At 36.2% G+C, this 21,176-nt stretch overlaps 2 protein-coding genes across 2 annotated transcripts; one reads left to right on the forward strand and one right to left on the reverse strand.

Moving 5' to 3' along the window:
* Positions 1-441: 441 nt before the first annotated feature.
* LOC106730659 (olfactory receptor 5T2) lies at positions 442-1,393 on the reverse strand. Its single transcript, XM_032488695.1, has one exon. It carries the CDS (start codon positions 1,378-1,380, stop codon positions 442-444), a length of 939 nt encoding a protein of 312 aa, XP_032344586.1. The 5' UTR covers positions 1,381-1,393.
* A 7,432-nt stretch (positions 1,394-8,825) lies between these two features.
* Positions 8,826-9,782, forward strand: LOC106730658 (olfactory receptor 5T2-like). Its single transcript, XM_014565868.2, has one exon. The coding sequence runs from the start codon at positions 8,826-8,828 to the stop codon at positions 9,780-9,782; it is 957 nt and encodes a 318-aa protein (XP_014421354.2).
* Positions 9,783-21,176: the final 11,394 nt, after the last annotated feature.

The following is a 21,176-nucleotide window of genomic DNA, read 5'->3' on the forward strand; positions in this document are numbered from 1 at the left end:
AAGACACAGGGCGAGGGAGACTGCAATTGATAATACAAAGACCAAGACTGCAGAAGGCAACTCTGGCTTCACCCTGAACTCAGACTTGTGGTCTCTAGACTAGTGAGAAATAAATTTCAGCTGTTTAAGCCACTAGCCTGTCATACTTTGCTGTGTCAGCACTCATACTGTTGCGATGATGCAGTCAGTATCTGCCTATCTGTACCCATCTGTCTATGTGTCTGTGTATCTGAGTGAATTAAGTTAGAAGCAAATGGAAGACTCATTTTTTCTGCCTGTGTGGAAAGTGCACAGGTGGAGGTTTGACTATGATCTTTATATAAAGATGTCTAAAAAGAATAGGGGAGATTACTACACTAAAACCATTTTATCATAACTTCTTGATATGGTGACAAAGAACATCATTCTTCATTTGTTTCAATTTTATCTTTAATTTGAAAATTACACTTTATTGATAAACCAAAGTTTCCCAAATACTCTGTTCATGGCCTCTTTAACATCTTTATTCCTTAAACTATAAATGATTGGATTCAACATGGGAATCACGATGCTGTAAAATACAGACACTATCATGTCATGGTCCAAGGCATAGCTGGAACTCGGTCTCACATACATGAAGAGGATGGTTCCATGGTAAATTGACACTGCAGTTAGGTGAGAGCCACATGTAGAAAAGGCTTTCCTTCTCCCTTCGGCAGAATGCATCCTCAGGATGGCCAGTAGAATGAAACCATAGGAGATCAGGACAATCAGGATAGTGACTATCTCAATAGAGCCCACGAAGTAGAAGAGTAGAAGCTGGTTTGTGCGAGTGTCAGAGCAAGAAAGAGCGAGGAGAGGAGGGATGTCACAAAAGACGTGTTTAATTTCATTAGATGCACAGAAGGACAGGCTAAATGTGGCCACTGTGTGCACAGAAGCATTCACAATGCCACCAACATAGGAAGCAGTGATGAGTGGCACATAGACTCTGGGCGCCATGCTCACTGAATACAGGAGGGGGTTGTAGATTGCTACATAGCGATCATATGACATTGCGGCCAAGAGGAAGCATTCTGTGGTCCCTAGAGTAACAATGAGAAACATCTGGGCTGCACATTCAAAGAATGTAATGACTTTATTTTTTGACATAAAATCTACTAACATATTTGGGATAATTACTGAGGAAAGGCTGGCATCCACGCATGATAACAGACTCAGAAAATAGTACATGGGGTTGTGCAGCCGGGAAGCCCTGGTGACCAACACAACTAGTCCTAAATTTCCCATCAGAGTAAACAGGTAGATCACTAGAAACAGGGGAAACAGGAAGATCTGCAGGTCAGGCTTGTCTGTGAAGCCCTTCAGTACAAACAGAGTGACTTTGGTGACATTCTGCATGGTGACCGTTCATGAAACAAACTTGAATTTATTCGTAAAAGTATCATTCATAGTGCTACGACAAGAGTGAGCAATATTGTGACTTAAGAAATGTGAACTTTATTCTCATATTTATTCCTTGAAAATGCAAAACTTCCCAGCAGCAGTTCCAGAGACAGTGATAAGACGGTGGGCCGAAGGTTGACACCATTCACTGTGGAATCAGATGGAAGACTTGGGATTTAACTCACTGGTTCAATTCCTGTCATTTCTAAAACCTTTCAAATCAGATGATTAATTTTCTACTGAATTCTATTAGCTTTTTTCCTATGCAGTCACACTAAAACACAAAGTTTTCAGCTAAAGAAAGATTTCTTATGTAATTATTACACTAATATTTATCTCAAAAGCAGAATACATATTAATAAAGTGTATTAATAAATTTAAATATTTAAAGTGACTTTAAATGTAGAATGGACTAAATAAGATTTGTTTGGTTGACTAATTGCCTACTGAATTGTAGTATTTTATGAGTTAATCTCTGTAAAAACATTTATAGCTCCATTAGATTTTTCTGAAAAGAACTAATTAATTTTTTTCTGAGAATTGAATTGATTGCCATGATTGAATATAAAATCATATGGTAACTTATATTCAGTATTGTCCTTTTTGGGTAACTATTTGGTCTTTCGTTTTGTTTTGGGGAATCTAAATTCTCAATAATTGATACATTTTCTTCTCTGAAATTCTGTAGTGAAATAGGAGAATTATAATAAAAATAAGAAATATGATTTTTTTCTCTTACAGCATAACATTTGATTATATATCACTGATTTTTTTATACAGGAAAATGACAGGTAGGTAACTATTATCTAAAAGTAACAGTTAAATAAACTCAGAGATTAGTCATTTAAAAATATAACTACAACAAAAACAATCTTTGCACCTAGACATCAACCTTAATATTTAAGGGTTTTTTTTAAAAAAAACTTAGCAAGAAATGAAAATTAGAAGGCATAGAAAAAGTCTTTCCTGTGTTGTCCCATGGTTAATCAAATTAGGGCTCTCAGTGTTACCTGAACACAAATTCAGAGTTCTATTATTCACCTGTAATTATAACACTAGTTGGAGGATAGTTTTTGTTTAAGTCATTTATTTTTTATAAATCTACCCTTCAAAAAATCTGAGTCAGTCTTCAGGGTACCTAATGTGCTGCAAATAATCTTCTGCACATTATTTAAATTCATCCAGTTTCAATTCATTCAAATTCCATCCGTGAGAGAAAGAGCCATCTTGATTAGAAAAAGTGATAGAAGGAGACGAATGTACATACCAGCAACCTTCTGAAAAAGACAAAGCCAAGATCACCCAGAAAGAACTGTCAATATACGACTTTAAGGCAAGGTGGAAGGGTCCAAATACCTTACGCTGAGTATTGAAACACTAAGTTCAAAAAGGAGGAGAGAAATAATAACAGCTAGTTACTGAACTGTAGGAAGGGGGCTTTGCACACGTTACTCTATCTCACCTTTACAGAATCCCTGTCAGCTAAGACGTGCCGGCCAAGGTTGAGTCCCGATCTCCCCCAGGGTACATGCGCTTTTCACCACTTTTTCCCACCTCTTACTATATCCTTCCATCATTCTGGATCTGATCTTCCCCCTCTCATCCTCCCACCCCCACTGAAATAAAATAAAACATGATCTTTGATGCATTCGGATATTTCCAAACCCTTAAGACGAGAGAAACATTATGACACAAGTAGTAAGCTAGAGTGGCTTCCACATTAAGTAACTAACAAAACAAGCATAAAAAAATTACTGATTATCTTTCTCACATCAAAACATAAGCCCCCAGATAGGTGAGTAGGTCAAATGTTTTCTTGCCTTCTGTTGACAAGTTTCCCGTTTTACTTTGAATTGCTCTGTCTTCTTCCAGAAGGAAAATAAAAACTTAACACTCTGTTGGGAGTATTCTCACTACTTCTACAAACATGAAACAGTATTGTCTATTTTGCTTTTGTTTTGTTCCAAGAAGTATTGTTTTTCAATTTTTAGACAAACACTGCATGAATTATGTTGTGATGAATGTGTTCTATTCACCAGTGGAAATGGCAACAACAGAAAGCCTTGGTACCAAGGATTTTATAACATAATTAATTTTGATAATTTAGATTCCAACTCCTGAAATATTCTGCAGATGATCTGAAAATTTCTCTTACCTGTGGAACAGAAAATGCAATCATCAGTACATTGTGAATAGGGTTCCTTCAGATTCTTATATTCAGTTACTTAACTGTTGGTAAAGCCCACAGGAGATGCCCCAAGGGGAATATGCCCCAATTATCTTCTGGTTCCAAACAGCAATATGATGATTTACTCAATAATAAAAAAAGTAAATGGCTCTAAAATAATGTACTACATGTCAATATGCATAAAATGAATAACGTTTTCAATGTCTCGTTTAAAATGATGACTTCAAAAACCATATACATGTTCTAACCCTATATAGGAAATCTTAAGATGTGAGACATATTCTTATACCATAGCCCTGACACTGGGTTAGCACTAATTTCTCTGAGTACCAATGCTTTCATCCTGGCAATATAAGCCATTTTACATTGCAACAAGTAAGTAAATATGGTAAACTATAGTAATGTAAAACCACAATATATCTTTTGCAGAATCTAGCAGATGGATTTATAGTCAATAAAATTCATTACACATTTACTCTCTTCAAATTACAAAGTGCTTGGTTAGAAAGATTAAAGTATACATTTTGAGCTTATTGTAAGTTTATTATTCAAGGTAATAAGAAAAGTAAAAAAAAAAAAAAATGCCATGGAAATGTGGAGGAGACCTCAGAAGTTTAAAGCTCTGTAGGATTTTGTAAGCCACATAATTTGTGAATCTTAAATATTAATCTATAGGGAAGCTATTGCATAGATTATCTATAGATTACTCAGATTAAATAAATCTATGCAGAATAAATTTTAAAATATCTAATATACACACATACAATAAAACACACACAGACATACATACCCACACAAGCATGCAACTAGGACCAAAACAGAGAAAATTAACGTTGGTTAACAAGGGAGATCCAGTAGAACTTATATTTTTCTTCAGTTTGCCACATGCTCTCAACCATTCACAGTCACAAAGGGACTGTGAGAGACTGATACAGTTATTATTGTATTATTTAATTATATTTTTGGCAGTAGTGGGGAGATAATTAGATTTATTTATTTTTAGAGGAGATACTGGGGATAGAACCCAGGATCTCATGCATGCTAGGCATGTGCTCCACCACTTGAGCTATACCCTCCCTGTGTTCCTGTTCATTGCTGAATAGTATTCCACTGTAAAGCTGTACCATGGTTCACTTATCCATTCAATAGTTGATGGGCATTTGGGTTATTTCAAGGTTTAGAATATAGTGAATAGGGATGCTAGAAATACTGGCATACAGGTCTTGGTGTAGACATGTTTTCTTTTATCCTGGGTAAATCAGACTTAGTGAGATTGCTGGGTGAGCTGCACCATTTTGCTTTCCTCCCAGCAGTGGATGGATGAAAGCTCTGGTTGCTCTCCATCACTGTGAGTACTTTGTATTCTTATCTACTATTACACTTTAAAAATTCTAGTCATTCTGATAGATATTATGGGATCACATTGTGGTTTTAAAATTGTATTTCTCTAATCACAAATGTTGTTGAACATTACTTTTTATAGGCTTAGTTGCTACCATTGTACCTTCTCTAGTGAAGTGTCTATTCAAATGTATGCCCATATTTTAATTGTTTATCTTTCCTTTTATTTTCATATTGTTGAGTTTTTAAAGTACTCTGTATATTCTGTACAATAAATTCATATTCTTAGTCAATATTCATATTCTTTATTGAATAGCTATTCAGTCTGTGGTTTGTTAATTTTCTCAACAGGGTCTTTCACAAAACAAACTTTAAATGTGACAAAGTAGAATTTATCATTCTTCTCCTAGGGTTCATGAATTTTGTGTTTTATACAAAATTTTGTGACTAACCCACAATCACAAAAATGTTGTCCTAATTTTTTTCTCTAAAAATGATACTGTATTAGGGTTTTACATTAATGCCTAAGATTTATTTTAAGACAACTTTTATATATGATGCAAAGAATGAGTCATGTCTGTTTTTTTGTGACATGAGGCTATTCTATAAATTCAATGTCGTTAGAAAATGCTATTCTTCTTCTGTAGATTTTCCTTAGCAATTTCGTCAAGAATCAATTGACTGCACTGTGTGAATCTATTGCTGAAGATTATTCCACCGACCTCCATGTCTATCTTTTCACCAGTGCCATACTCCCTTGATGTATTAGTTTTGTGGCAAATCTTGAAATTAGGTTATGTAAATCTTACTTTAATCTTCTTTTTAAAAATTGCTCTGACTACTTTTCTTTCTTTGCTTTTTTAAATAAATTGTAGATTTACCTTGTCAATTTGTTTTAAAAAATAGCTTGTTTAATTTTAATTAGAGTCACATTGAATATATGGATCATTTGGGAATGCATCTAATAAATAGATCTTTTTTTGATAATTGTATGTATATCAGTACCATCTTTCATTTTTCCTTTACTTCCGTCATCTCTTCTTTCCTTCTTCCTTTCTTTTAAAAATCAGATTCCATTTCCTATCTATTAATTTAGTATCTCTGAGTGTAAAGCTTAAGCCTCTATGTATTTTTCACAATTTTTTGAAGAATTTCTTTAAGTACATAGCCTAGCACTAGTCTATACATTAGTATAAGGGGTTCCCAAGATGACACAAGATGCTACACAACTCAAATTTTGACCTTCATCTTTATTAGATCTCTAAGATTCTAATGTTCTATTACATAGAATTTTACAGTTATTCACATACTGTCCTATATTTGTTGTCAATATTTCCTATCCCTTTATTTATAACTTATCCTCTCTGTAAACTACCCAATGAGTTTTAGAATATCTTTCATACTATTTACAAGTGTACCTTTCTCCTGTTTACCATGTGAAAAACCAAAATCCTCCTGCTCCTTTTTGGTCCCAGAAGGGAATTAGTGTGTTTTCTACTTGGGGCATCCCTGTAGACTTCAAGAAGAGCTTGAGAACCTGATATAAGAGTTCAGATGTTCAGAATGCATAGTGTGGCTTAATGAAATGAGTAGCTTCATTTCTACAGGTAAGAAGAAAGCTTTTCCATCATTTACAAAATACACCAGAAATTATAATCTTGAATCTCAAACTACATGATACGCTTTCGTATTTAAATCTGAGATAGAAATTTTTAGTTAACTCAGAGTGGAATAAAAATTGAGTGAAAGAATGCCAGGGAACATAAATAGGAAAGACTCTTTACATATTTAGGTCAATAGATTTGTAAGTTAGATATTTTATGTAATTTCTTTGTCGGAAAGTAACTTAAGGCGAATAAAGGGAGTGGGAATAAGAGGCTTTATTTTAAAAGTAGGAACATTAGTGAATGGAGAGAAAATTTTCTGTCAGTCAGCCATTGGGTATATGACATTTGGGGATCATTATTGTCTCTCATGGAAGGATATACAAATTTTAAATTTATCTTATTTATTTCACTGAGAGTAGCAAGAAGGAAGTCATTTACAGAGAGAAACCATGGTATCACAGGAGGCAGGGCAAGATGGTGAAAAGTACATGCATCATGAGGAAGACCTTGGACTGAAACTTGACTCTGGGATGTTTTGCTATAAAAGGGAAATGAAGGAATGTATGCAGAAGTCCGTTCCTGTGGCCTGTGCTCAGCACTTGGCTGTTACTAATTTTCCTCTTTTGCAAACTTAGTGTTTCAGTGTTGATTCTGAGATATTTGGGTTTTTCTGTCTTCCATTAAATTATATTTTTGAAGAAGCCTTATATTAATTTTAAAAGTTGATTGTAGATTATTGAATTCTTCAAGAGTTATAGTCAGTTTCTTTTCATAATTCTAACTCCTTTCAATATATTCTAATATTGACTTAGTTGTACCCAGTATAACTTTCATTTTTGCCTCTAGCAGAAATGCCTGTTTAAAGAGGGATTTAGCTGAAGTATTTAACTTTGTAGTCTTTCACTCTCTTTTTGACCCAAGTCAATTTAAGCTCACTGTAATGTAGAAAATAGAATTGTGGTGAGCTGTATGTGTATTTTTTGGTATCAACAGAATACACAATTCATAACACTTCTTTATTCTCTAAGGAATAATCCAGAGACATAAAGAGTGAACAGAGTAAAAAAATATGATCAAAATGTGATTCATTGGATTTATCCTGAGAGAATAATGTTTTGGTGTGTATTAATAATCACAAATCATATATGTTACATGATGGTAAAGAATGAAATATCTGGTTTGAAAATGAATATATGTATATTCCTATATGACTGAAGTATTATGCTGTACACCAGAAACTGACAGTACATTGTAAACTGACTATACTTCAATAAAAATATATTTTAAAAAAGAATGCAATAGCTGGATTAAGGTTCTTGCCACTTCTATTCAATGATTAGTTATAATACTAATTTTGTGATCCAATATTTTCTAATGCTTCAAAAATGCATGCATTTAATGACAAAGTTCAATTACAGGGTAGTCTTAAATTTATAACCCAAAACTGACATATTTTAAGGAAATTGCTTCATATCTTTATTGCTTTACATATTTAATTAGTCTGCCTGGATGCATATGGTTTTCTCCCCTTGGTCATTTAAATATATTGGTACTTTAAAGTGGGTAAACTTTGGAGAGCAAATCTAAAGTCAAATGTGGCTTTTAATCATGAACCTGGCCTATGAACACGTCCTTTCAGATTCTAAATTCTGTTATTTGTCCTGAACAAGGAATATCATTGAACTAATGTCAAGAATTGTATCAGGGCTAGCCTTCTTATGATTCCTCCTCACATTTAAAAAAGTAGTTATTTCAATATTGTGGCATAAATATTAATGTTCTCATTCTATAGGTGACCAAATTATAGCAAATCATTTTTTACAATTACTGAAAGGTCTGTAATGCTGATATTCTGTTCTAATGATCTATACACTGATATACTATCTCATGAGTTTCAGTGTCAGAAGGAAATTATTTTTTAGCAAATCACTTGGTGTTTTAATGGGCTTTAATATGAAGACAGCTAACAGAATGCAGTGGTCAATTAACCAGCAGACATGATGGCTTAGAAATGGCATGAATTCAATCAGCAAGTGAACACCCATGTATTTTCATTTGATTCTGCAGTGAGGGGCATGAACACTTGACCCACCGCCTTGTCACTCTCTCCTGATTTGCACCTGGGAAATTATACATCCCCCGAAATTAATATGAGGACATATCTCATATTCCCTTGAGTCACTACACTGAGTCACAATGTTCTTTATTCTTTTGTAGCAAATGAATTGTAATGTTTGGTTAACTTTGTTCCATGAGGTGTCAACATGCAGAATGTCACTGAAGTCACTACATTTGTACTGAAGGGCTTCACGGATGATCCTGAACTGCAGAGCATCTTATTCTTCCTGTTTGTAGCAATTTACCTTTTTACTCTGATGGGCAATTTAGGACTGGTTGTATTGGTCATGGGGGATTCCCGGATGCACAACCCTATGTACTATTTTCTGAGTGTGTTATCATCTGTGGATGCCTGCTATTCTTCAGTCATTACCCCAAAAATGTTAGCAGATTTTATGTCAAAAAACAAAGTCATTTCATTCCTTGGATGCGCAGCACAGATGTTTCTCGCTGTTACTTTTGGGACCACAGAATGCTTCCTCTTGGCTGCAATGGCATATGATCGCTACGTAGCAATCTACAACCCCCTCCTGTATTCAGTGAGCATGGCGCCCAGAGTCTATGTGCCACTCATCGTTGCTTCCTATGTTGGTGGCATTGTGAATGCTTCTGTGCACACAGCGGCCACATTTAGCCTGTCCTTCTGTGCGTCCAATGAAATTAAACACGTCTTTTGTGACATCCCTCCTCTCCTCGCTCTTTCTTGCTCTGACACTCACACAAACCAGCTTCTACTCTTCTGCTTCGTGGGCTCTATTGAGGTAGTCACTATCCTGATTGTCCTGATCTCCTATGGTTTCATTCTGCTGGCCATCCTGAGGATGCATTCTGCCGAAGGGAGAAGGAAGGCCTTCTCTACATGCGGCTCTCACCTAACTGCTGTGTCCATTTTTCACGGTACAGTTCTCTTCATGTACGTGAGACCAAGTTCCAGCTACGCCTTGGACCATGACATGATAGTTTCTGTATTTTACAGCATCATGATTCCCATGCTGAATCCAATCATTTATAGTTTGAGGAACAAAGATATCAAAGAGTCAATGCAGAAAGTGTTTGGGAAAAATTGGTTTATCAATAAAGTGTATTTTCACAGTAAAAATTAAATTAAAAAATTGAGAATGATGTTCTGTGTCTCAACATCAAGAAGACATGATGAAAATGCTTTCAGTTTATTAATGTATTTCTGTTTTCCCTGGATATTATAATATAAAGATCATAGTCAACCTTCTACTTATGCTCTTCTTATATGCAGAAAAAATTGTATCATCCATTTGCTTATTAACATGTTTCTACTGATACATGTATACATACATATACATATTTATACATGCATATGTTTATGCATGTACGTATGCAAAAGCCATACTATTGATGTAACACACACACATACAGGCATGCGTGTACATAAATCTTACTTTAGAATGTTATGTACTGTTTTCTTCCATCTGCATATAACTCAAATGTATGGGCTCCAGTATTTGTAATTATAAATAACATTATAATTATATCTGATTAGTTTGATCAAATACCAACTAACCAATAGCAAAACCAAGTTCACATGATCTCATACCACTTTGCATGAAGTCATTGGTTTCTGACTCCATTTCATAGAACTCTGCCTCCATCTTTAGATTTATAAACTATGTATCTAATCCCAGCCTGTGTTTTGGGGACCATAGATAATGTGTTCAAGTTCCTGAGCTCACTACCATTCTGATTGGTGAAAAGGCATTTCTCCCCTTTTTCTTACTTCATTCAGAGCAGGAACATTAAATGCATCTTTAGTTTCTCATAGAAAACAAAGTCATTAAAAACATTAGCAATTATCAAGATCCTATTTACATTCAAAATGACAGACAAGCACATCAGAGAGTCAAGCACAGCTGGCCTGTGTGTTTGGCTCTCTGCACCACTAAGCCCCAACCCATCTTTATGGGTTTCTTTACAGACCTGGTCCTGACTCAGGTTTCAGCTCCCTTTGCCTTGGGGGTCCTACAACACTCTGATGTCCTGGTGGTCGCCACCTCTCCTCACTCTCAGTTCCAAAACCATGGTGCACAAGAGTCTCTCCTAATGTGCATGTTTAAGCCCTGCTTCCAACAGACCATGTTTTCATTGCAAGGATGTGTCCTTCAGAGGTAATTTTAAGTTTTGTGTTTGCCTTTCCCTCCTTCATTTCTATTTATTAATTTTTAATTATAATTTTGTGAAAACTCATTCTCTTCTTAAAGGAGTATCTTTATTCTTTAATTCCAACAAGATGATCTTCTCAGAATTAGAGTCCAAACTAAGGCTATTTCCCTAAGTTTGGAATAAGTTTACATACCAACCAAACTGTTCTTATGAAGAACATCTCTTACCAGCATTTATTCCTACACAATATCTCTGCATTTATTCTCTCCTGTCTGAAAGACTCTCCCCACTGCGATTCACATGGTTCCCTCTCCTTCAAATGTCAAAACTAAACCATGGTCACTGATATTCATTATCCTCGCATATCCAACCAAGCAAATGTGCTTTTGCACTGTGTGTGTGTGTGTGTGTGTGTGTGTGTGTGTATGTGATTCAGCATTGAAGAGATCTTTAAACACAATTCAATATCACAAAAATAAATTTTACACTTTACATTTTAAAGGTCTAAATAAAAAACAATAACAGATATAGTAAAAGAACTAGCCATAGACAAGAGGAAATAAAGTTATGCATCAGTTAAATCAATAAGTAATAGGCTGAAAGTCCATAGAACTATGGACAAAGAATACACATGGAAAATTTACAAAAGAAGAAACATCTTTAGACCAATGCATACACTTTACTTTAATAATGATCTAGAAAATGTAAGTGTAAAATAATATAAAACACTCTTCCACACTCATAACATTGGCAACAATGGAAAAGTCTGGGACTACCAAGTGCTAGTGAGGAGACGGAGTAAAGGAAATATGCAGACCCTGCTGGTAGGAGTATAAAAGTTACAGCCACTTTGGAAGCAATTTTTGAATGTCTAATAAGTTCATAGAGCCAGAAAATTCAGGACACAATGCATAGCTAAATGAATTAACCAAGAAAGGTGCCAAAATCATACATGTGAGTGAAAGAAAAATTTTCCTGAATAAGACATTCAGTAGATAACATAAATTAATTAAACTATCTGCAGAATTATAGTGTTTTGTCATTGGATGCATAAATATGCAGTTAACCAGTTACAACTTACTTATGAATGACAAATTGTACGTAGGGTTTACTTCCGGTTAAAATGATCACTTGATAGGATCGGAGCCAAGTAAAAGGAAGAGAAATGGATGTACAAACTGTTTTCATTTTACAAGAAAAGGACTTTTTACGGTAAAAATAGGTCAAAGATGACTACTGTGACTATGGAAAATCAATTTTATTACTATGTTATATTCATTATAAAAAACAAGTTTTCATTATGAAATACAGCGAAATTGTTAATAATTTTCAGAGTATTTAAAGTAAGCAGAATACCCTTAATTCCTTTTTAAGTGGGGTAATTTGCAAATACCAACTAATGACTTCATCAAATTTAAAATTTCTATTAAACAAAAGATATCACAAACAAATTTAACAGAGGACTATTTTATTCATATGATAGACAAATTTTATTATCGAGAATACACACAAATTATATAGGCAAAACATGAAATCAAAAACTTCACTAAAAAGACACACAGATAACAATGGAACATGCAAAATTATATCCAAATTCATTTTTTTAAATAACTTATGGGCATAAAATTCACATACTGTGATATTAATCATTTTAAAGGGTATTACTCCATAGCAATGATTACACTCACAATGCTGTGCAACCACACCTCAACCTAGTTCCATTTCAATAGCTCCTAAGTGTTCATCAGGCAATTTCTCAGCATTCGTCCCTCCCTTCCAGCCCCTGGCTACCATCAGCCTGCATTCAGTCCTGTGAATGCATCTATCCTGGATATTTCACGTAAACCAAACGGTACTAAAGTTTGTGCCTGGCATCTTCCACTTAGCACATTTTCAAGATTCATACCTGTTGTCACATGTATCAGAACTTCATTGTTTCTTATTTTATTGTGGTAAGAACACTTAACATGAGATCTAACCTCTTAACATGCACTTAAGTATATAACACAGTATTGTTAATTGTGGGCACAATGAGGTACAGCATATCCCTCGGGCTCATTTATCTTGCATAATTGAGACTTAATGGATTAATAACATCCAATTGTATGCCTATAACAAAATGTGTTTACCCATGCATCTTTTGATGGACATTTGACATCATTCCATCTTTTGGTTAATGTGAATAGTGTACTTATCCTTGTTTGAAAACCTGCTTTCAATTCTTTTGAGTATATGTGTAGAGTGATTGCAGGATATTATGGTAATTTTATATTTAAATTTTAAGGAACCACCAAACTGTTTTCCATAGCATCTGAACTATTTTATGTTTAACATTCTCCCAATTAATGCACCAGGAAGTCATTTTTTATGGATACTCACCAACATTGGCTATTTTGTGGTTTGTTTTTTTTTAATCTAGTTGGTGTCAAGTTGTATTTCATTGCGTTTTGGTACGTATTTCCCTAACGTCTGATGGTGTGGAGCATCTTTTCACCTCTTTTTGGCCACTTGTATCTCTCTTTGGAGAAATTTCTATTCAAGATTTTGGCCCATTTTTAATTGTTTTGTTGTTGTTGACTTTTGTTGTTAAATTTTAGGAGTATTTGATATAATTTAGATATTCAACCCTTATCAAGTACATAACTTACAAAGATTTTCTTTCATTCTGTAGGTTGCCTTTGTACTTTCTTGACAATGTCCTTTGATGGACAAAGGATTTAATCTTAATAAAGTCTAATTTATCTATTTTTTTCTTTTGTTGCTTGTGATTCTCGGGTCACAAATCCATTGTTGAATCCAGGTCATGAATATATACCCCTTTATTTTTTTCTAAAAGTTTCTTAGTTTTAGCCCTTATATTTAGGTTATTGATCCACTTTGAGTTAATTTTTATATATAGTGTGAGTTAGGAGTCTGACTTCATTTTTTGCATGTGGATATATAAATCATTTACTGTTATGTTCTTGGATACATAAACTATATATATGTATATGTATAACAGTAAATATTTTAATTTTAAAGAATATGGATGAAATGACAATATATTACTGAGGAGAATATGCTAGTCACAGAGGATAATTTATATGAGTCAAACATGTAGAAGCAAAGAGTAGAATGGTGGTTGCCAGGGACAGAGAGAATGGGAGAATGGGGGTGGTCTCAGTTATGCATGATGATTAAATTCTGGTGATCTGTTATATAACATTGTATCTGTAACTAGCATAACTATATTATATACTTAAAAGTTTGTGAAGAAGGTAGATCTCATATTTAGTGTTCTTACCACAATAAAAATAAGTTAAAAGATCTGAGAAAATGGAAAATGTTGTATTAGAGACATTTGGATCAGTAAAAATTAAGCTTACATGCAATTATGTGTTACTTGAAAATAATGATTCCTGAAGATAAAACTGTTGTTTAATGTCAGTGATGAAAATACAGTGTCTGTAACGTCATTTTTCTGCATATTCACATATGTGTGTGTGATTCTTACAAATATTTGAAAGGTGAAATTTTGTGACCAAATAATGGTACTTTCTTAGAGTTTTGACTGAGTGACCAAGGTGAGTTTATTAAATAGCATATTGAAGACTTACGAAGTGGAAAATACCTCCCATACAATAAAGAATAAGCTTCAAGTGAGAGATCGAGTTGTGAAATAAAGCATCAGTAGCAGAAATTGTAAAAGAAATCGTTTTTAAAAATCTCTAGGGGGGAGGATATAGTTCAAGTGGTAGAGCGCACGCTTAGCATGCACAGGGTCCTGGGTTCAATCCCCAGTGCCTCCTGTAAAAATAAATAAATAGACCCAGTCACCTTTCCCTCACCAAAAACAAACAAACAAAAAAAAAACAAAAAAACTCTACAATGTTATAGGAATGCTATAAATTCATGGGGAAGTTGGCAGTGCTGATGAGAGAATGAAATTATTGTCAACTGGTACAGACGGTGTCTTTGGTCACATCAAAGACAGTATATAAAGAACATTACCGAGGAAGCAACAACAACCTTCATGCGTATGTTTGTGCTCTGGAAAGAACCTCAAGGATGTCAATTCACTGTAATGAGTAACAAAGTTGGTAAAAATCTTTGTATTTTCCATTTTAGTCTCCACAATGTGCCTGTTACTTCTTTTATTTTAGAGTTGAGAATGTACCATAATATTATTCAATATTAGGACTATCAAGATGAAGAAAAAACAGTTGCGTCCCTACCTTACAGAAATGAATATTCTGGAGAAAGATATGCAAGCTGTCACTGATTCTTCATCAAGGTTAAAATCATATTAAAGATAGACTACCACCCTGGGAACAAAAACCTCATACTTCATTTCAGAATTTTAGGATAGATATTGTATTCATTCATTCATTCATCCACTTAGTCATAATTCATTCCACCAGTCAATCAACAAATAACTTTTGAACATCTGATCTTTCCTGGGTATTGTTTTAGATGCTGTTAATACAAAGACAAACTATTTAGATAGACTCTTTCTCCTGTAATGCTTATCGACTAGAAAATTCCACACAAAAAGGAAAATTAAAGAGTGTTACCAGTATTTAATTGCAATATTTCCATATGCTGGATGGAAGACCATAGGATTATGTGAAAAAAATATATTTTCCATCCAAATAATTTTGATTAAAGACTAGAAATAGTGCCAGGTATATGATAAGTGCCAGCTGAGCCATACCCTGCAGGCTTGCAAGCCCTGTACTTGCAAGACCAAAAAAAAGAGCCTGGAGTTAGCAACAGAAACATCAATGGTTTGATGGTTTAATGGCTGAAATGTCTTGCAGCAAAGTCCTGGAGGGACATCCCACCGTGTGCTGTAGAACTCAGGCAGGATGTGGCCACTGGGGGTTGAGGGGCAAAGGGAGGTTACTAATTATAGAGGGCTTTGTTTCAGGTTGGCTCATCAATTACCAGGGAAACAAGCAGAGGGGCATGTCCCTTTGAGAAACTTTCCTTGCAGAGACAGCCCTGATCTAAAGATGAGAACAATCACTAGTTAGGGCCTGAGGACAAGTATGTCGGTGTTGACTGACTAGGCTCTAGGATTAAGAGGGAATGTCAGTCAGGTGAGTGGGTGCAGGTGAAGCAGGGGCTGGTCGAGCAGGGGATGTACAGAGAGAAAAAGAGCAGCGTGGCCTGATCATACAGTGCCCTAAAAATTCATTTTAAAAATGGATATTCAGGTCTTTATAACCATTGCCATTCTGATTTTGTGTTGTACATCACCTGATTTTTTTTTTGGCAAACAACAGAGGTCGTTCTTTGTGGGAGCCCATGATTAGGTTAACAAATTGTAACAGACCCCAGCCGCTTGTCTCCTTAAAGAAGAACAAATGTGCTTAGTAACTGCCTTGCAAGCAGGCGCCTGTGCATCCACACTCCAGTCTCCTTGCCATAAAAAGCAGAGACAATGCCTTGCTTGCATAGTTGAGGTTTTAGATAGCACTCTGCTCCTTGCAAAGCAACGACCCAGGCCCTCAGTGTGAACGCTGGGCGTGCCTGCTGTTAGATATTCTTCTATCCCCAAAGCAAGGACCTGGCTGGGCTGGTGGTCTGATTTAACACAACTGTAAGAATGTGTTTTGTTCCCCTCTCCCCATGACTTCCCTAAAGATAAACAAAGCCATTGTATTCATTGTGATTTCTACAATCTTGATCCCACCCTGTCTTTCCCTAAATTCCTGCATTCCATCACACAACTGTCAGTGATTCCTCCTTTGACTGTACTCAATAAATATGGGAGCATTTGAGAGGCTCATGGAGTTGGCTTCTGGCTCCCTCTCGCTCTCTTGACTTTTCCACAGAGTCTCGAGTAATTCATTCCGTCTCGGTGGGACTTCTGCTGGCCAGAACCCACAGTTCTTGACACAAGAGTGGAAGTTTCACATTCGATTCTATTCCCATTGATCACCTTAAAATTGAACATCATGGCCAGAATCTTGTGCTTTTTAACTGTTAGATTTTTGTCCACCTCAGGGCCAGAAGCCTCACTCCCCAGAAAATATAGGGGTACAATTTAAAACAATCAAAGTGTGCAAACATTGAATGAGATAGTTATTCATATGAGTAGGTAAGCATGTCCCTAAACTACCTCCACATTTTCCCTATTCGGGTGAAATTTTTGCATGGCGACTTGACTAATGAGCATCCAGTTTGTCTTTCTTTCCCTGGGGAATCAGACCTGTACCTGGGAATTCTGGTTCTCATGTTCAGGGACTGGAGCCATGAATAAAGAATTCAGCATAAAGGTCTTCAGGGACTTGAGACACTTGTAAAAACCAGTCAGCACACTTCATGCAAAGGCATTAAGAGTGGGTCTCAGCAGATCTCTGTGTGCAGGTAAGCAAAAGCAAATACCTTATTTATTACTAATTCCGGATGGGAATTAGTAAGCAAGCATCTTGCAAGCTTTATCAATTCAAATCAGGCACAGAACTGAAATGCTGTCTACTCCGTTCTCTTTTCCAAGTGACTCAGGGCTCTGCCCACTGCTTGCTGAGTGGAAGTGATACTGATACAGTTTAAACAATAGTTTCCAGCATCTGCCCTGATCAATTAGACTGTTTGAGAATTTGTACAGAATAGCAAAGAGTCTATTACAGGGAGTGTGCTTTTTATCTTAACCTAAAAAAGAATGTTTGCCCTAGAACTGGTGGAACTGGGGATGTTTCGAGGGCAGTCTACACAGATTCAGGAAAAATGGATGTGGGGCATGAGGAGGGCCATGTCCCAGGCATCACTGAGCCCCTGGGATGTGGCCGCCAAGTGTGGGTCCTTGGCTTCGCACAGGAAAGAATTCAAGACCGAGCCACAGTTGAGTAAAGGTAGATTTATTCAGAGAGATACATTGAAAGGCAAGAGAAAGGCCCTGAGGTGTGGGGGTTGGGTGCTCAGATTAGAGTAAAAGTAGGTACACACTCCATAGGCAGGGTGCGGGCCCTCTCCAAAGGGAGAGAGAGGGGGCAATGGCCGTGAGGCATCGTGTTGCCATTTTTTATGGGCTCATTGACTTCATATGCTAGTAAGTGGAAGGACCAGTCTAACTAGCCTGGGGAAGGGGCTGGGATTCCCAGAAAGTTGGCCATTTCCCACTCTTTGACCTTTTGTGGCTAGCCTTGGGACTGCCATGGCACCTGTGGGCATGTTATTCACCATGTTAATATGTTACAATGAGCGTATAATGAAGCTCAAGGTCTACTAGAAGCCAAATCTCCCATCTTGAGCCTCAAGGCCTGCTGGGGATTGAATCTTTCACCATTTTGATGTTAATTGCTGTAGCAATCGTTCAGTGGCTGTGCCCTGCCCCCTTCCTGTCTCAACACCATATAGGAAACTTCTTAAGTGTCTTTGAAATATGAGTCTACGTCTCCAAGAAAGATCTATTAAGTGACTGAATGTCAATAAAAACAAGTTTTCTCCCCTTTCTGCTTTCTGTATTGCTCAGGGTGATAAACCCTAAGATGGAAGGAGTCTTTGCTGTCAGCAGTCAGACTCTGTGTTGCTGGTGGACACGGAGAGCATGTATTGAGATGCAGTGTTTGTCCCTTACACAGTCCACATCTAAATAATTTAGGACAAATTCTACAGTTAGAGACGAATGGAACAGACCCTTGAAATCACCTCAGAAGCTATTTAAAAACTAATTTGCAATATTATTTTTCATCCAAGTTGTAAGATAAATGATTTACATCAGGTATATTTTAAAATTGTATTTACTGGTAATTTATTATTTTAGTAAACCTGTTAAGTATTTTTTTTTTCAAAAGACAAATTTGAGGGAAAAAAAACTATTTGTAAAAAATTAAAATAGCTCTTAGGAATAAATGTTAACTCAAACAAGATTCTGAAGAAATAGGAGAAAACTGAGGCTGTTCTACTGAAACTGGATTTCAGTGGCATGTGCTTACCAAATTAAAACAAACAAACAAACAAACAAACAAAACCCTAGCTTTGCCACCAGTTACATTTCACTATAAGAGGTAATTAATAACAGCTAAGGATATATACAAATAATCTCCTTTCTATAGCTAATTGAACAAATTCAGAGCAGACAATAATTCCTATTGATGCTCCTTTTTGTTCTTATTAAATTAAGGATAAGTTTGTCAAATATATCATCTCAGAGTGAAACATGCATGAGTTGCCTTATGTGCAGCAAACCAACAGAAATATTTTGATTAAAGTGAATGTTGCCACTATGTTTTCTATCAAAAGCTTACCTATGCAATTTTTTTAGATGCAATAGTTTTGTTAGAGCAGGCAGACAGCTCGATATGAGCAGAGAAAGGGGTGCACAGGCCAAATGGGAGGAATTGGGCAGAAAAGAGGGGCACAGGCCAAACACAGGGAACCCTACACCATGTAAACAACAGGGGTCCCTGGGCAGAGAAAGAAAAGCAAGATCCTCTGGGCTGGTAAACTGTCACACCTTTTGGGGTGATGAGTGGCCTGGAGGCCAACAAAGAAAGGTGGGAAAAGGCAGGAATCTTCAGTGTCCAAATGTAACTTTTTGTTCATTATGCCCTCATTTCAATAAAATTAGCCTTGTAGATTAGAAGTACCCATCGCGCACTGACGCCATGACACTTCCAATCCAGACTAAATAATGAAAAAATCCCTCCTCCTTTTGGGAAGGTGGAGTTGGGATGAAAATTAGGGACTACGACCCCAAACCCTTCCCTCTCCAATGAATATTCTGCCCATTCATATTTACACTCTGTGTCACCAACTTGCCAAAGAAACTCAGGCCAGCTGCTCACCTGAGCCTGCTCGCTATCCCCTTGAGAATGCACTCTTTATCCTTTAATAAATCCCCGCTTTATGCTCTTAACCTCCAAGTCTTGCCTCTGAATTCCTTCTGGGACAGAACAAAAGCCTGGACACCACTACATCTACTGGCAACAGCAGGAGACAAGAGAGAAGAGATCGCTAGTGCAACCCCGGAGGACCAGCTCATCAAATGCATATTGATGTACGGAATAGGGGATCTTTAAGAGAAACAAACATCACCACAAATTTAAGAGAGAACCATGTTCTGAGAGACCACATCTGGAATTGTTTGTTAAATATACAGTTGGATATCGTGTGCCTTTGTGTTTTGAATACACTAAATAATAATCCATTTGCTATTTCTATCTCAACTATAAAAGGTCTCAATAAGGTAGAATGAGTTACTGGGACTGAAATAAGAAACCACATTAAAAATTATCCAAAACATGCTAATATCAATAACTACTCATCCTAATTATTTTGCATTCATTATCACCAGGCTCTGGGCTAACTAACCTACATTTGTGCATTATCTCATGTAATTCATACAATATAAGATTGCAAATATGTGGTAAAAATTACACAGCTAACTGGTAGACTGACAACCAACCAACCGACCTACCAACCAATCAAGCAAACAAAAACATAAAAAACACAACACAAAACTAAACCATTAGCAAATCCAATACAGACTCTTTGAGTAACTGAATCGCACTGAGCTGAAATTGTCTCATCAGACACATAAATAATTATATCCATCTTTTAGGACAGTTCCACAGAATAATAAGATAAATTTCTTCAAAATATCTCACATGTCTGGGAACAGACTACATCACACCCAAAAAATGTTAGTCTCTCCTCCATTCATTTCTCTATACAAGTAAAAACAAACAGATCCAACTTTGACAAATCAAAACTATACATAATAAATTAAAAAAAAATCAAAACCGGCTTCAAACTATTGAAAGAAAAGAGGTACAAGCTGGAAAGGGAAGGGAGGGCTGTCAGAACAAAATACTACTGAGAGTCTGAGCAGCTTAAACTCAGACTCGTAGAACAGAAGTGGTTTATCTGGTAGAAGAAAGAAAATGTGATTAAGAAAAGAGGATTCTGAGCTTCTGAATGATGCTACCGAGCATCAGTACTGAAGTGTAGATGTGCTTGTGGGCAGCTGAAGCAGAGCAGGGTGGTAGTGATTGCTAAGGAAAAACTCAGGCTACTGAAAGTTTCCTATTGAAAAAGAGACTGAAATTCCCAAGAATGACAATAAGGCATGGGCTGGAGTGACCACCTGCAGCAGCTAAGGAAAAAATAACTGGATATCACTCTAACTCATCAGCATCTTATAGGTCCCCTTCCTTTAGCATGAGAACTGCACACACATACAGAGGCATATGTGTCTATGTGTAAATATATAGATACACATATATACATGTGCGGGGAGCCACCTCACAACCTGAGGGCTGAGGGCAAAGAGAAAAGGCCTAAAAACCTTAAAGTGCTGAAAGCAGGGCTCTGGGAATGATCAAAGAGACATTCCCTGTCCCGCCACCCCGAGAGTTAATAAAGTTAAATGGCCA

This window comes from Camelus ferus, chromosome 10 (assembly GCF_009834535.1).
Source record: "Camelus ferus isolate YT-003-E chromosome 10, BCGSAC_Cfer_1.0, whole genome shotgun sequence".
Classification (NCBI taxonomy): domain Eukaryota; kingdom Metazoa; phylum Chordata; class Mammalia; order Artiodactyla; family Camelidae; genus Camelus; species Camelus ferus.

What these genes read in the sequence shown, in the direction of transcription:
- LOC106730659 (XM_032488695.1), bottom strand. Translation starts at nt 1,380, where the DNA reads ATGCAGAATGTCACCAAAGTCACTCTGTTTGTACTGAAGGGCTTCACA.
- LOC106730658 (XM_014565868.2), top strand. Translation starts at nt 8,826, where the DNA reads ATGCAGAATGTCACTGAAGTCACTACATTTGTACTGAAGGGCTTCACG.